This window comes from Pistacia vera, unplaced genomic scaffold (assembly GCF_008641045.1).
Source record: "Pistacia vera cultivar Batoury unplaced genomic scaffold, PisVer_v2 Contig320, whole genome shotgun sequence".
Classification (NCBI taxonomy): Eukaryota; Viridiplantae; Streptophyta; class Magnoliopsida; order Sapindales; family Anacardiaceae; genus Pistacia; species Pistacia vera.
This window is the reverse complement of record NW_022196136.1, coordinates 1982682-2000186: the sequence shown is the minus strand read 5'-3', so window position 1 is coordinate 2000186 and position 17505 is coordinate 1982682. Positions and strand designations below refer to the sequence as shown.

At 38.7% G+C, this 17505-nt stretch overlaps 2 protein-coding genes across 2 annotated transcripts; both read left to right on the top strand.

Moving 5' to 3' along the window:
• Positions 1-9502: 9502 nt before the first annotated feature.
• LOC116137164 (probable membrane metalloprotease ARASP2, chloroplastic) lies at positions 9503-11703 on the top strand. The gene has a single exon (XM_031422851.1). It carries the CDS (start codon positions 9685-9687, stop codon positions 11038-11040), a length of 1356 nt encoding a protein of 451 aa, XP_031278711.1. The 5' UTR covers positions 9503-9684; the 3' UTR covers positions 11041-11703.
• Positions 11704-14594: 2891 nt separating this feature from the next.
• On the top strand, positions 14595-16955 carry LOC116137105 (transcription factor MYB101-like). Its single transcript, XM_031422795.1, has 3 exons — positions 14595-14912; positions 15313-16222; positions 16672-16955. The coding sequence occupies exons 1-3, from the start codon at positions 14595-14597 to the stop codon at positions 16953-16955; spliced, it is 1512 nt and encodes a 503-aa protein (XP_031278655.1).
• The last annotated feature ends 550 nt before the right edge of the window (positions 16956-17505 follow it).

The following is a 17505-nucleotide window of genomic DNA, read 5'->3' as shown; positions in this document are numbered from 1 at the left end:
CAAGATTATGCCATTTGGCCTGAAGAATGTTAGGGCAACCTACTAGCGCTTGGTGAACAAGATGTTGGCTGACCAAATTGGCAAAACTATGGAGGTGTATATCGACGACATGCTCGTGAAATCAAAGGTTACTGAAAGCCACATTGAACATTTGGGAGAAAATACAAAATGAAGCTTAATCCCTTAAAATGTGCTTTCGGAGTAAGCACGGGAAAGTTCTTAGAGTTCTTTGAAAATCAAGGAGGTGTTGAAGCCAACCCAGAGAAGATTCAAGCTCTTCTAGATATGAAAAGCTCGACCAATATAAGGCAGGTACAGAGCTTGACAGGGCATGTGGTCGCACTCAGTAGGTTTGTTTCCTGAGCCATAGACAGATGCGTACCATTCTTTGAGACCTTTAAGAAGAAGAAGGGTTTCAAGTGGATGGAGGAATGCGAGAGAGCCTTCCAAGAGCTAAAGAAACACTTAGGACAACCTCCTTTGTTATCAAAGCCCGTCTAGGGTGAGCAACTACTGTTATATTTGTCAGTACCAAAGTTCGCGATTAGTGCGACATTGGTACGTGAAGAAGGGGGAATACAGTGGCCGGTATACTATGTGAGCAAAAGGATGCTCGACGCGGAGACGAGATGCCCCGAAATGGAAAAGCTCACCTATGCCCTTATCATTGTCGCCAGGAAGCTACAACCTTATTTCCAAGTGCACTCTATTCATGTGCTGACAAACTTTCTGTTGAGGAAGATAATGCAAAAGCCCGAGGCATCAGGTAGATTGATCCAATGGATGATGGAAATGAGTCAGCATGATATCAAGTACATCCCGAGAACGACAATCAAAGGTCAGACTTTGACGGATTTCATATCAGAATTCTCATATCAACCAGATGGGGAAATCAGCCTGCCAGGGGCAAATACCTTAGGAGAAATTGAGCAGCAAAAGCTAAAGCTTGACGACCTATGGCAGTGGACTCTCTATGTAGATGGCTCCTCAAATGAGAAGGGGGCAGGAGCGGGGCTTTTGCTTGAAAGTCTCGAAAGAAACCAGATCAAAGTTATAGTAAGATTTGGGTTTGCTGCCTCCAACAACGAGGCTGAGTACGAGGTGTTGCTTGCAGGGATCCGTCTCGCCAAGGAAATGGGGGTAGAGTCCATCAAAATTTATAGTGATTCCCAGCTCGTAGTCTACTAGATTACCGAGGAGTGCTAGGCGAAAGAGGATGGAATGGCATCATACCTCCAATTGTTGAAATCCGAGCTTGAGCAGTTTAGATCCTTCACAATTCTTCAGATCCCAAGGGAGAGAAATTCAGTAGCCGATGCTGTAGCCTGCCTAGCCTGTGTAGTGAGCCAAGAGAAAGCTAATTCGATACCAGTTTAGTTTCTCCCAAGTCGAAGGATCTCCGCTCCATAAGAACAGTCTTAGTAACGAGTTAGAGACAGTTGGATGAGTGCAACTATTGCCTAACTAAGGGATGGAACACTTCCAGAAGGAAGAAATGAAGCCAGAACACTTCGCGCAAAGTCAACTCGATACACACTCATCAATGATAAGTTGCATAAGTGTGGGTTCAATACACCGCTATTGCGGTGTGTCGACCATGAGGATGTAGACTATGTTCTGAGAGAGATTCATGAGGGCATCTGCAGGAACCATGCAGGAGGTAGATCTTTAGCATACAAAGTGTTTCATCAAGGTTACTAGCCAACAGTTTTTGATGATGCAGTAGACTATGTGCACAGATGCCAGAGGTTTGCAAATACTCCACAAGCTCCGCCTCGAGAGTTAACTACGTTGACAAACCCTTGGCTTTTTGCAATCTAGGGCATTGACTTGATAGGCCATTTGCCTTAAGGAAAAGTGGGCGTTAAATTTGTAATGGTTGCCGTGGATTACTTCACTAAGTGGGCAGAATTCGAGCCTTTAGCCACCATCACGTCGAACAGGCTAATGGATTTTGTCTACAAAAACATCATTTGTAGGTTCGGAATCCTCCAAACTATAATAACTGACAACGAAAAACAGTTTGACAGTGAAGACTTCAGGTCTTTTTATGAACAGTTTGGTATTAAGAAGAGCTTTGCTGCTGTTTATCAGCCTTAAGCCAACGGTCAAGAAGAGGTTGTAAACAAAGTTATCAAGTATACCATTAAGAAGAAACTCGATGCCCTGAAGGGAAGATAGGCCGAAGAATTGCCTGAAGCCTTGTGATCTTACAGAACGACAGCCAGAAGCTCGATAGGAGAAACCCTGTTCTCTCTATCATATGGGTGTGAGGCAATGGCCCTAGTTGAAGTGGGGATCAGTTCATTCCGAAGGGAAGTTTTCAACGAAGAAAAAAATGAAGACCTTCTCTGCTTGAGGCTAGAGCTAATCGAAAAGCATTGTGACAAGTCTCAATTAAGGCTCGCCTTGCATTAGCAGCGATAATGCAAGGCGAGCCAGACGATACTTTAACACCAAAGTCAAAAACAGAGACTTTGAAGTAGGCGATCTAGTTCTCAGAAAGGTCGTCCAGGGTACTCAAAACTTGAACTTGGGGACACTTGGGCCCAAATGGGAAGGTTCATTCAGGATCTCCGAAAAGCTCACGCTAGGAACCTTCCACCTACAACACCTTAACGGTGAAGCAATATTGCGAGCCTGGAACACCGAGCATCTGCGAAGGTATTACCAATGAACAGCTTGGGTTCCACTCATGTTTTATTTAATCATTCATTGTATGGATGTTTACGGCCAAAATGCTTTATCAATAAAAGAGGTATTACTCATAATTTTTCTTTGTTCACCATTTTTATTTTACTTGTTTAGCGTTTATCATTCATTACTTCAAAAATCGCGACCTACGTAATAGCATCTGAAAAAAACTTGGAGTCAAGAGTCCGGAAACAAACAGCTTGTCTCAATAAGTCACACCAAAATCCAACTCAATAAGGATGAAATATCCCAAATCGACGAAGGTATACTTGGAAAAATTCAAGAAAAACACATCGAAGGAAATCAACTCTAAGTAGGCTACCAAAACTCGAGACGAACAATAGATCCAAAGTCGGAGTTGTCGCATAAGATTTCATCGCATATATTCGAAAAGCTCCTCAACAAGCAAGCTACGCATAACTTGGAGCAAATTCAGATTTTTTATGACAAGTCTGATTAGGATGATTGAAATGACTCTGCAGGAATATAAAAAATTGCTCGATGGGGATATACTAAAATATCTTCTATTCATTATGGAGTTCGGTTACAAACTTAACAAAAAAAAAAGTCATAATGATTTTTTCAAGCAGGTGGAGGAGCAGGGCCTTCATCTTCTGTGACTGGGGAGCTCATCGCTGATTAGGAGAGACGGTTCCTTGACGGTAGGAATGGCAACGAGCTCCTCAAGGTTGGGAACCTCGCCTAGGGGAAGATCAACAACATTGGAAAGAAGTATAGCCAACGGAGCCGGATCCTCGACTTCTTGCTTAAGGCCAGTCTCCTCCTTGTCTTCCTCAACCTCTTCCTGGCCCTCACCATCAGCCTCAGAATCATCTGAGTATACGTAGGCCATTCCTTGAGCTTCAGTCTTCAGCCTTTCGACCTCTCTCTGATAATCTCGTGAAAGGAAGGAGAAGTCGATCAAGGGGTGAGCTTCCCACAACTTCTGCACTAGGAAGACTGAAGTCTCCCAAGCTTGATTGGTGATGGCTTCATTCAATTCTCCGATCTGAAGCCTAAGTTGCTCAACCTCAGCTTTGGGCTTTCGTTGACCTTTTGCTTCCTAGGCAAGGTTGAGTGAGGCCTGCTTAAACTTTGCCTCCCAATCCGAAATAGTTTTTTGAGCCAAAGAGAGCTCAAAAGTCAACTTATTATTGGCACCCCGCTACTGTGCCAAACTCTCCGCAGCCTTGGTTGCTTCGGCTTCAACCTTAGCTCACGCGGCCTCACTCACATTGATCTTGTCAAGGAACTCCCTTTCCTTGACCCTGAAAGCCATCATATCCTTCCTAAACCGTTCAAGCTCAGGCTGCTTCGCTTTCTTCTCCTTCTCCGTAACCTGGGCCTTGGCTTGGCATCCTTTTTCACTATCTCCGCCAACTGCCATCCTCGATGAGTGCCCTCCAACGTGGGATAGCACTCATCGTAGAGAAGTCTAGTCGCCATGGCACCCTAAAGAAAAAAGGGATGGAAAGTTAGCAAAAAATAATGACAGCATGCATAACAGAGTGAAAAGGGCGAACTACTAGTAACTTTGCCGTATAATTGCACACCCAGGCCAGCATCTGGGTGGGAGATGAATCCCTAACACCCATGAATGTTTGTGGGGTGACGTCGTCCCTGGCCGCTACAGCCCTAACGCTGATATGGTTAGGGAGTTGGTCGATCAAAGTATCGACCGCAGCTCAAGCCACTTCGTCCATCTTTTTACCTCCCTACCGAGACGAGCTGGACTTACTTCTCCCGACAGTGACAGTCTTGCTCGCTAGAGCAGACTTCTTCTTGGCAAAGTCCTTGGCCATAGACTTCTTTAGGCTACTAACCTGCATGGCGACCTCCTTACCTGAGACAACCTGTTATTCCACCATCTTCTGCTTTCCCGAGCCCCCTTGAGGCTCGATCAAATTTTTCTTACCCGAGCCATTGTACTGCTCGGGTGCCTTCTGTTTCCCCAAGCCTCTAGTTAGCTAAGGTGTTTTCTTTGACGGCCCCTTTTGGGGCTCGAAGGCACTTCTCCTGCCCACTGCCTTCGAGACAGTCACAAGCTTCTTCGCATTTAGGCCTTCCCCAAGTTCATCCCTGCTGTGCTTCACGCCAACGATATTAGTAGGTTGCTTCGTCGCCAAAGCAGCTAGCGTTTGCTTGACAGCCACAAAAGTTGTCGCTTTCTTCTTGAGGCCTTTTGGTTTCTCGGCCCACATTTCTGCAAAAAATAGAAGCAAGCAGTAAGTGACCTACCTACACAGGAAGAATAAGCACGAGTAATCAATAACTTACCTTTCTCGAGAATGGTAAAGAAATTGGCGTTATCCTCACAAAAGTTGTACACCCTCAAGTGAGGAAGCGAGATGATCTCGTTAATGTAGAGTTGTCTGTCGAAGAGGTCACTGAAGCGCTGGAGCCTCTATAAGCTCGCGACGAGGAGATAGTTCTACTCGACGTTAACTGCAAAAGTAAAGAAGCTCATTTAGCTTAAACATAGAGTTTGAAAGCGATCTTCGCAAACACTGGGGGTTGAAGTCTTACTCGCTTCTGAAGCAAAAACATTAGTCTCCCAGGCCTCATAAAAGAAAAATTGGGAGTCCCAATGTGGGACCTTCTTTGGGACGTTGACTAGCCCATTGAAATGTACCTCCTCGCCTTGGAAAGGTAATGCATCCAGTCTTGCCCTTTCTTCAATCTATACAAGTGGATGAGCTCCTCAACTGATGGCTCACCCAACTCAACAATCATGTATGCTATATACAGACCTATGATTATGATGTATGAGTTCACGGACAGCTAGAAAGGGACGATGCTGTCAATAAAATGATGAGGGGGAATAGATACCCCATATCTCAAGAGGGTCTTGGAGGTCGCCACCTATCCGATTGGGAGATTCTTTCGGGAAAAGTTCCTCGGAACCCTCAAATTAAGTTGTGGCGCATAAGTCTCTCTTATGCGCCTCAGATCCTTGACATCAATCAAGGATTTCAGTTCCCTCCACAGCCTATGAACTAGAGACCGCTTAGACTGAACCAACTCTATAGAAGCGCGGTCAGACAAGCCCGCTGCTTCAGAATCTGAGCGATGAGCTCTTTAGAAACCTTGGGGATTATGCCCCCGAAGACTGCCGAGCCCGCAGGGGAATCGAACATGCGATCAATTGTATGGCTGCTGGACGAAGACATGACTATATCTTGCTTCTAGGTACCTGAAACAGAAGCGAACATGTGTTGTCAAAGCTCAAAAGAGTCAGTGACCTATCCACACTTTGCTTTCTATTTAGGCACCCAAGATAGCTCACGCCAGACAACGAATGCATGCGACCTATCTAGGATTCCAGCAGCCACCGCGATAAACCCTCCTTAAACCCAAGACCGCCGAAGACACACTTAAAAACCTAGTAAAGCCCTAGAAGACTCAATGTGGCCATGACAATGGCCACCCTTAGCCACGAAAATCAAGAAAACGACTAAAGAGAGGAAAAAATGTTAATGTATGCCCTAGGAACCAATCGTGTCGTCGGTTCCAAGGTATTATGTTTGGTATATATATGTTAATGTATATATTTTGTATATAAATTTTTATCTTATCAATAGAAGAAAGTGTTCTTATTTCACATGTGGTTTATTGCTTCATTTATATATATGTATTACATGTGAAATGTTCGGATGATACAAATCTTTAGAATATCAAAATCATCAAAGTATTCCCTACATAGGTAACATTAATCGGGCAATAATATTACGTAGTAGGCATGCTGAATGCCTCCATAGAATATCATGTGATGGTATTAGTGTGGGTGATTATAAAAGTTATATCACTAGGACATTAGCATAGATAAGCGGTTAGTGAATTGTTTATCGAATATGGCCATTTATGATGAATCACATGGACATTTAAAATGTAGTCAATGATTCATCACAAGATGGTCCTAATGTATTATTAATCCTTAGACCTGAGATATCACGGTTGGATTCTGCATAAACGCATATGGTGTATAAACACTAGGCTAATCATGTCATGTGTTAATAAGCCGATTTGGCCATATGTTGTTTATGTGTGAGGACAAGTGATAGTCAAGATGGGATCCATTGACTTGGTATAGATTGATATCAAGTTCCTAGACAAATGTCTAGACGCGTTGGAAAAGGGAAATCTCCGGTCGGGGTATATAAATGTTAACTGAAAGGTTGTTTCATGGTGACACGTTTCATATGTATTGATTGTCAATTTGATATAAAATTAAGATAAGGATTTTGACATACCATGAATCCATTCTTAATTGGGATTAGACAACGTTAGGATTTTATTATACATCGTGTATGATTATAAAAGGGTTCGTTGGAGTATATCTTCATTTTGACTTATGGGTTATGGAGCATTGCTAGATGCCTACCATAATCGGTGGGAGTTTTGTTCATAAAGAGTTATGACAAAATATATCAAAATAGACTATGATATTAGGCTCATGGCTAGGCCACAATAAACCTAAGAGGTCACACATAAAAACTAAGGAGAATTGAGAAATAGCCAAAGAGAGTTGATTATCCAAGGTTGGCTAGCACCTACCAGTAATAAAGTTATTTATATTATTACCATTGAATTAGATTCAATGGAGAGTTATATTGGTTATTATGAATAATTTAAGGGTTAAATTGCTAATTGGAATTAAATGGAATTCAAATTCATAATTAATCATTTTCTTTATATTAAGTTTAATTTAACAATGGTTGTAATTGTAAACATATGAACAATTTAAAGGTTAAATTGCTATGTAAACAATTTAAGAGTTAAATTGTTAATTGTGATTAAATGTTAATCCAATGTTATTATTTAAAGAAGTTTAATAACTTCATAATAATTATGGAATTATTTACAACTCCAAAACAACTATGGAATTGTTTAAGGATTCCAAAACAATTATTGAATTGTTTACAAGGCTACATATATAATGAAAATGATATACCAATTTTAAGATAGAGATCAAAATTTCTAAGAACCCTAAATGTCTTTCTTAGCCTAATTCTTCTTTTACCTTAGTGTGGATACTCTTTTGTTTAATTTCTCTTGAAATTAAAAGTCTCCAAGGTTGCTAAGGACTTAAGGTAGCAAGTTATACCTATACTTGTTTTCAATTTGATTGAAATTTTTTGCAAAATAAGAATATACATGTTATAGTATCACATGCATCATTCTCCATGCATTCCATCTTTCAAAAAGAAACCTTACTAGAACAAGAGAATGGGAAGAACTTGCCAGAAAGAGCGTCGTACAGACGATGAAGCAGCGACAGAACAAGCAAAGACATCAGAGAGTTTTCGCAAGTTGAGTAAGTTTCTGACGAGTTCACCCGCTTTTACAGTGGTTTGCATAGGAGACAAAAGGGCGGGGTTCAATCGTAATCGTCGATCTACAATGAATCTTGACCCTCTATTCGTCGAGCAAGCTTAGCTCTTGGACGTGGCCACGCGTCAACCAACTATGAGGGGCGACGAATCGTCAGACTATTGTGATCATAACCATCGTCGCACGTCCCTCAACTCCGTGCGTGGACAACTATAGTCGCCCACGAGCGACAAAACGTGACTACCGAAGGCTGTCGCATTTAATGCGACACAACCACGTGGAATTTACATAATTGTCCTTACTATTCATATTCCAAGTTCGTCAGGTATCACAAAAGAGAGAAGATCCAAGTGTAGAGTACGTCGACCGGGCATGAGTTCGACCCTTGAAGCTCAATCGAACCTGCATCCGATGACCTATTGATGATGCCGAGCTTGATATCAAATCGAGCAATAGTCTTCGAAGCTCAAAACGAACATCGAATAATAGGGGGCAGATGTTGTGTGTGATTTTTTCATCAAGCTCGAAGTATCGCGAGGTTATAGCCCGATTTAAAACCAACTCGACTCCACCGATTGTCCGACCCAACATAAGCTCATCAAGCTATAGGTCGACCCAACACAAGCTAGTTGCAAATAATCCGTGCGATCGTTCAACCAATTCCCACATAACTTCAGATCTTAGATATCTTGGAAGAGGTCAGATTGACAGCAATCTTTGCGCAATCACAATGCCCAATCGCGAGAATATCGAAGTTGCATTTCAATTTAATTGTGATCTCTTTATTTTCACTCTTTCCTTTGTACAAACTCTATATATAAACCCCCTTAAACAATGAGAAAGGGGTTGGAAAATATTCCTAGAATTACTATTGTAAGCTCTCACAGCAAATACAAAGAACAGTGGACGCAGGCTCAAGAGTTCATCTCGCCGAATAACTTTAAAATCATTTTTGCCATTTACTTTATTGCATTCATTGCTGGTTACCCATAATCACGCATACACCAGCTTTGATCCCCCCAAGGTCAATCGGATCACTCTAGTTGGTGCAGATTTCTGTATCAACAATATCATTTTCAATTTTTTCTTAAACTTAAAAACAAATAAAAATATATTGTATTTGAAGAATAAGATTTGGAAAATAAATAACTCTTCTCTTAAAAAGTGAGAGTAAGGTTAAACTAAAAAGAAAAAAAAATCTAAAAGATTTTTTTTTTTTGTCAGCAAACACTGTTTTTCTTTTATTTTTATTCATAAAATCTAGTTCATTGCATCTCTTGAAGTTGTAAAAGAAGTCTTGGTTAAGATACTACTCACACCAAGGTCTAGATGTTTTATGGTTTTAAATTTCTAGTTTTTAAAAATTAATTAAAAAAAGAGAGTAAACTCTCAAAATAAAAAATTCGGTGTATTAGTTTATAGAAATAATTTTGTTGAAGCATGCCAATAGCCCAAAGCAGAAACCAAAGTGTAAACCCTTTGTGACTAAACTCTAAGCAAACAGAACACAAGTTGTGTGGAGAACAGGAGGGAGACATGTCATTTACTTCCCCTCCACATACCCAAAAGTATGAATTATCTAATCAGAATTTTGTTTCCTATATCTTCTTCTTTCTTTATTAGCCCATACATTTATCTTCTTCAAAAACCATAGACACCATGTTAATAAATTTCTCATCTTCACCACCCACTTCATCTTCCTCTTGTTCTCTTTTCAAATTAGCCAATTCAAAGTCACCCATTTCAGAATTCCCACTTAAACCCAAAACCCATCTCTCAAACTCTCTATCTTCTTCCTTTTATTCATCATCAAACCTCAGTTTTCATAGCAAGAACCAGATTTTTAATGAAAGGAGTAGGTTCAATTATAAAAAAGGACTTGATTTTAGGCCATGTGCTGTTTCTGGATTTGATTTGGGGAGTTTTGAATCTGTTTTGGAAGCTGCTGGAGTTTTAACAGCAATCATTGTCGTTCATGAAAGTGGTCACTTTCTTGCTGCTTATCTTCAGGGAATCCATGTAAGTAAATTTGCAGTTGGGTTTGGTCCAATTTTAGCTAAATTTAATGCAAAGAATGTCGAGTATTCTATTAGAGCTTTTCCTCTAGGTGGGTTTGTTGGGTTTCCTGATAATGATCCAGAGAGTGGTATACCTGTTGATGATGAAAACTTGCTTAAGAATAGACCAATATTAGATAGAGTTATTGTGATATCAGCTGGTGTAGTTGCTAATATAATCTTTGCATATGTTATAATATTTATTCAAGTTGTATCAGTTGGTTTGCCTGTTCAAGAGTCCTTTCCTGGGGTGCTTGTGCCCGAGGTTCGAGCCTTTTCAGCTGCTTCCCGTGATGGATTGTTTCCTGGTGATGTAATCCTCTCTGTTAACGGAGTGGAATTCCCAAAAACTGGGCCTAATGCTGTTTCTGAGCTTGTTGGTGTTATTAAGAAAAGTCCAAAGAGAAATGTGTTGCTTAAAGTTGGGAGGGGAGAGCAGAAATATGAAATTGGGATCACCCCAGATGAAAATTTTGATGGAACTGGTAAAATTGGGGTTCAATTGTCACCAAATGTGAAGTTTTCAAAGGTTAGTCCCAAGAATCTGTCGGAGGCTTTTAGGTTTTCTGGGAAAGAATTTTGGGGTCTCACATCGAATGTCTTGGATAGCTTAAAACAGACATTTTTGAATTTCTCACAAACAGCTAGTAAGGTTTCGGGTCCTGTTGCAATTATTGCTGTTGGTGCAGAAGTTGCTAGGTCGAATATCGATGGGCTTTACCAGTTTGCAGCCGTGCTCAATATTAACCTTGCAGTGATAAACCTTCTTCCGTTACCTGCTTTGGATGGGGGTTCACTGGCCTTGATTCTTATAGAGGCTGCTAGAGGTGGGAGGAAGCTTCCTCTGGAACTAGAGCAACGAATTATGTCCTCAGGAATCATGCTTGTTATACTGCTTGGGTTATTCCTTATTGTCCGCGACACCCTTAACCTTGATTTTATCAAAGAATTGTTGTGATCGCTTCCTATGTCTTTGGAGTCCGTAGGCAATTTGGGTGAGACAGATTTCTGGGGAAGCTGGTCTTAGATTAGTCTGGTTGCCAGTGATATCTCATGAAGGGGACAGAGTGAGTTCATAGTAGATGATTGGTGTTGTTTATTGCTTCTGCCAAGATGCTATTTGGCAGGTACTCGTTGCTTCTTATCTCCTTTTTACTCCTTTCAACTTTATGTCTTCCTCATAGTATTGTAAACTATAGATTCTTTGATGACATTGGCATCACTAGAACGGTTTGTGCACTTCAATCCCATGTCCCATGATAATCACAAAGATCTCTGTAATCATAATATTAACTTGTAAGTGATCTCAAGTATTCATGGATGCCATGAGATAGAATTTAAAACATCTTTGCACATTGTTAACTTACAAAATATTTGAAATTATAGATATTAGTTCCTGGAGGCTGGATTATGATGGAAAACGTCTTGAATGTTTCGAACATGGAAACTATCATTTTCTCTATGCATCAAGTGACATCCTTTAGGAACTTTACTGAAGACTTTCGTGCAAATAATTATTTCCTAGTCCAAACTGTTTCTTATATGTAGTAATTTACTGTAAAATTAGATTTTGCTCTTTTATGATTGATGCTAGTGGATTTGCTAATGCTTACATAATGGCCTGTGATTCCTAATGCTGAAATAAAAATCTGTTTCATGTTTTTCTGATCTAAAACTCCTTTCCTTTAATCAAACCAATGTGTTCAAAGATGTTTTCACCCTTTCTAGAAACAGTAATTTAAATGTATTTGAAGTAAGAGCTGGTCACAAGGTGAAAGATTCTGGTCCGGTTCCATTCCATAGGTTGATAAATGATCTTAGGAGGTGTTTGATAGAAACATATCATTATTTGATCATTTACTCCAAAATACTCGTTTGTGTTATTTGATATTTGTACCAAAACCCATTTATCCGTTTGCTAAATATCACTCATGGAATGAACTTTAATATAATTGCACTGCATTAAACAATGATAAGTGAAAGCCAGTGAAATTCTATCACTCAAGTATATTTTGTTTTCTACTTAGAGTCTTAGACTAGTGTCAAGGTTAACCTATCCAGGTGGAGGGTCTCCCCCCTTTGTAAGCCCAGGACACTGCTCTATTTTGTTTTCTAAAATCTATAGGTGGAGAGACTCCCTCCTTCCCTTTATAAGCTAAAGACCTACCCAATGTGTTTTCAATGTGGGATTCAATGATTCATTACAATCTCCCTCACCCAATTCTGTGATGCCCTCGTCATAGGTGGGGCCTCTTACTTATCCGTTCACCTCACTCTTGTGTAGACTCACAACACGTGAACACTCTTGCACGGTGTCTTGTCTGATCATCGAAAGACTAATTGGACCTGTTTTGATACTTCTTGTTACTGGTTGAGAGTTTTACACTCAAAATGCTAACTTATCATGTGGAGGGATTCTTCACTTTATAAGCCAAAAACTTGTCCGATGCGCTTTCGATCGTTATACTAAGTTGGTCAGACAGAAAATGAAAGAAAATTTAATTTGATGAAAAGAATTTTTAGAAAATGGAATATAAAAAATACATTATTCATGTATAATTTTATATTTATCCACTAAAAGAATTAATAGGTTATAAAAGTTGGCGTAATAGTAATAGGTAATGGCGTAATGCTATTACGATAAGTATTTATTTCAAGTGATATTTTGTTAAAACAAAGTAATTCTCAAAATTAATTTTGAGGCAGAAAATATACAATTGTTTTGATATTATAATAATCTATAACTTCAACTTTATTTGACGCTGAAAAAGGAGAGTGCTAAATTACATGGTGAATGTCAATCCTTACAAATACTACAGAAAAAAAGAAATTCCGAAAGTTTGGAGAGAACAATAATATTGGTTTAAAATTTTTGCTAAATATAATAGAGAAACCAAAATGTCTTGAGAGAATTGGGCCAAAACTGCCCCAAGTCCTATTAAGCTAACGAGGTCCAAGGCTAAAAAATAATTAACAAAACTACATATAAATTAAACAAATTACTTGATGAAAACACAATGAAAATATTTGTAGGTCTTCTGTGAGAATAACAATATGAGAAACAAAGCCATTCCCTTATATTTAAGTTTTACACTATTGTTAAAAAGTGGCTTATGTTCAATATTTTTTTCTCAACCTACAAAAGTAACAAAAATGTATAATTAATGTGGTCAAACTTTTGCCAATATAAAAGGGAATATTTTGATGGTTTTCATGTCATTTAAATTGATTTAATGTTATTAATAAAGTTAATAATAAAACAAAATATGTACCAGACGACAAACAACAAAAACGACAAAAATACATTAGAAATTTGGTATGCATATTAAGAATTTTTTTTTTTTTTTTTAAAATTACAATTCATAAATCAATGCCTATTAATGGTTAATTCATATCAAAACAACTTTTTTTTTGAATTAATCATTTTTTGATAAAAAAGAAAACATGTATAATTAATTGCAACAGTAACCGACGAAATTTGAAGAATAAAAAGGAATTTGATTTTTCTGAATTTGACAATTGGCAAAACAATACTTGTGAACATAAAAATACCGACAATTCACACAATTGCAATAAACTTTTTATATTTTGCGAATAAAAAAAGCACAATACACATCGTTTAAAAAACTTCATACATTTTGAAATTATGACCATAGTTAAGGCAGATATAATTTAACTATAGGAATATTAAAATTAATTTCTTATAGATTCTAAATATAAGTAATAAAAAAAGAAAAGAAAAGAGTATAGTAGTGTTATTAAGGTAAACTTGCCTTTGAGCAGTAAGCAAAGGATAAACAATTCAACAACTAAAAACGAAAAAACAAAGAACAACCTAATTTAGGAAGGACATAATAGTAAATAGTCGAATTTATAAAGTAACCAAAATAGTTATGTGGAAAAAAGAAAAGAAAAATAGAAATTTACTAAAGATAGAGAGAGTTAAATAAAACAAGTGTAAATATCAAGGGTGGATATAGAGAACGCGTAGAAAGCCTGTAAGGACGTAGCACTTAGCATGCAAAACGGGAGCGAATTTGAAGCTCACACCTCTAACTTAAATATTCACCACCCTATTGCCCTATCAGCTACCCGTGGGCTCTCACACTTCACGCCCCACTCTTTTTTTTCTTCTCTCTCTCTGCATCTTCCCTCTTTCTCTCTCTAAATCTCCACATTCACTTTTCCTTTCCGTATTATTTAACACAAGAGAGAAGAGTTTCTCTATCTCTCTCCTCTCTTAAAAATTTTTATTTTTTCTAATTCTCTCACCTTGGGAGAGGAGAGACTTTCAATCAAAATTCAAACATACAAACAAAACTCAATTATACCCAGTAGCTTACAATAACTTATTAAACAAAAAGTGCATCCAAACAATATAACCATTACGTAATAACACCATTGACACAGCTTTTTATTTTATTTCTTCTCTTTTTAAGCCCAAACAAAAACTTATTCCCATACTAAAACTAACCAGTATTGACTGTTTATTATATTTAAAAGCTGGCCGACATGGTGAGCAGCGGCGGAGCAGCAAGCGACGGCGAAGTAACTGGGTCAAAAAGATGCAGTCAGAACTTGAAGAAGGGTCCATGGACGGCGGCGGAGGATGCAATCTTGATGGAGTACGTGAAGAAGCATGGTGAAGGGAACTGGAACGCTGTGCAGAAGAATTCAGGTTTGATGAGATGTGGTAAGAGTTGTAGGCTTCGATGGGCTAACCATTTGAGGCCTAATCTCAAGAAAGGCTCTTTTACTCCTGAAGAGGAGAGGATCATCATCGAACTTCACGCTAAACTCGGCAACAAATGGGCTCGCATGGCCGCACAGGTACCCTTAATTACCCACATAATAAATGCATATATATAAACTATATAGATCATTTCTCTAAGATTGTGGTTTTGATTTTTCTTTTTTCTTTTTATGTGATCAATTTGATTTGTTCAAGTAGTTTTGAGAAGTCTCTTGTTTTTCCTCTTCTTCGTTGATTGTTTGACTGGTTTTGTTATGTGATTGTGATAGTTATTTTCGGAGACAATTTGATTTTTGAAATATAATTTCGATATATGCATATATATAAAATTTTCATTTGCTTTGGTCTATCTATCTTATTCTTATCTGAATTTCCATTTCAATTTCGTATCTATCTCTCTCCCTGACTTGTCTTTATATCCTTGTTCTTATTCCTTAATCACCAAGCTATCTCATTTGATAATTCATCTCTCTACAGCTACCTGGAAGAACTGACAATGAAATCAAGAACTACTGGAACACCAGAATGAAGAGACGCCAAAGAGCCGGCCTACCTATCTACCCACAAGAAATCCAAGAAAAAGCCGCAGCGTTTCACCACCACCACCACAGGAGATCCCACAACAATTCATCCGCTTTACTGTCTTCACTCCTCACATCACAAAACCCCACTTACAATCCCTCTCTCTCCTTGTTCGATACCTTCAATTTCCCAACCGCTGCAAACCACCCTCTTCAAAATCAACCAACTTCATTTTACTCCAATCCTAATCACCAATTCAAGATTTTTTGTGACAACAACAATGGCACTAATGGTTTTTCTATCCCTTTATCCCCTAATTCTTCATTTGTACCATCAGCAACAACTCTCTTCAATCAAAACCTCCAATCTCAGGCTCTTCCAGTACCATCTTTTAAATTCAATAGTGGAAATAATTTTGAGCGTGATTTGAGTTTTAGTTCGATGATAATGGGAGCGGGAGGTTCTGTTGACCCAATTAATCATTTTGTTTCTGGGATGGACAATGAGCTCCCTTCAAGCCAAATACCACCACAGGCACAACCAAGGACTTCAGCTTCAACAGGGTCAACGGCTGGTGTTTGTACGATGAAAACTAATGCTGACCATAAAATAATTCCCCCCAAAACGACTGGAGGCAATAGTGGCCTGTTAGATGCTCTAGTGCAAGAGTCACAAAAGCTATCTCGCAATGAAATATTCAAAGGTGAAAATTTGTCGGTTGTAGGTGATAAAGGGAAAGGCGTGGTGGGTGTGCCTTGTGAAGAGGAGGAAGGCAATGAAGGTGTTGATTCAGTGATGAGGAATAGCGGCGAGGCTAATGCTGATACACTGTGGGATGATTTGAGCTCTTCTCAGTCATCAATTGGTGAGTTCAATTATTTTTGCTCATTCCATCTCTATTCGCATGCACTTGGTAGAATCAATTACACGTAGTCCTAGCTTGGACTTTTACATTATAGCTTGCCTTTAAATTTTAATATTATTCCCAATGTGCACCCAGTTTTATTCTCACGTACGACAATAAGCGCCGATAAGACTAAAGCCAAACAATTATTTTAACTTGTATTTTAAAAAGGATTCACATAAATCAAACAGGATAAAAGATATTTTTCAAGTTTAAGATTTGAAACTCCATAAAATTAGTCTACATGCTTGTCACTTTTACTTCATGTATATATTTTCTTTAATGTTTGTACACTATTCTTTAACCAATTGACAGTGGGTTAGAAGGTATAATTTAGATTTTTCAACTGTACTTTTATGTATGTTCATGATACGGTAAGAAAACACATGAATATGGTTTGGTTAACACAGGAATGAAAGCCGGTGAGGAACCATTAGAGGAGATGAATTCCATGGACGATGATCTCATGACCCTGCTCAACAACTTCCCCTTATCAATGCCCCTTCCTGAGTGGTACCCCGGAAACAGCGAAATTTCGAACGGATCATCAACCACCATGACAGGTGGCAGCAATGTAGACACTAACCATCAGCAAAATGCTGCAACTACCATTGCTCCACCCTCAGTTGCCTCCCCGGACCTCCAGTGGTCTCTGGGTTCCTGCGGCTGGAACAACATGCCCAGCATTTGCTAAGCTAAGCATATATCATATCCTTGCAGAGACCAGGAGTAGCTAGAATCAGCAGTGTGTTCTAATCGTTTAATTACTTTTTTTTTTTTTCTAAAGTTTAATTTTACTAAGCAGTCAATTCCATTTAGGTTTAATTGTGTGATCGCGTCTTCTGTTGAACTATAATGTTTACTTGTATGTAGCTTTATATATTGGCGGCCCCGACTAGATGACTAATTTTATGATCATGTATATACCGATCGTCAATCTAGAATATAGTTTTTAACTTTCTAGATATTTTTTTAATGGCTGTTTTCGTCTACTTCTATATCCTGGTTTAATATAGAAGGTAATATGTTGAGACAATCTTTATCTTCTACAAACCAAATTTTTTTTTTTAAATGTCGTACAAGAATGACGAACCCACTTGTCATCGCCTTATACCGGAATCTCGCTAAATGTAGTGCATACATGGCTAATTTTGGAGGTGGCGAAAGAAGGAAGAGAAAGATAGCTCTTAAAATAAGAAATGTTGTGACGACCTTTGAGCTGGCTTCAAATTTTTGTCCTCGAA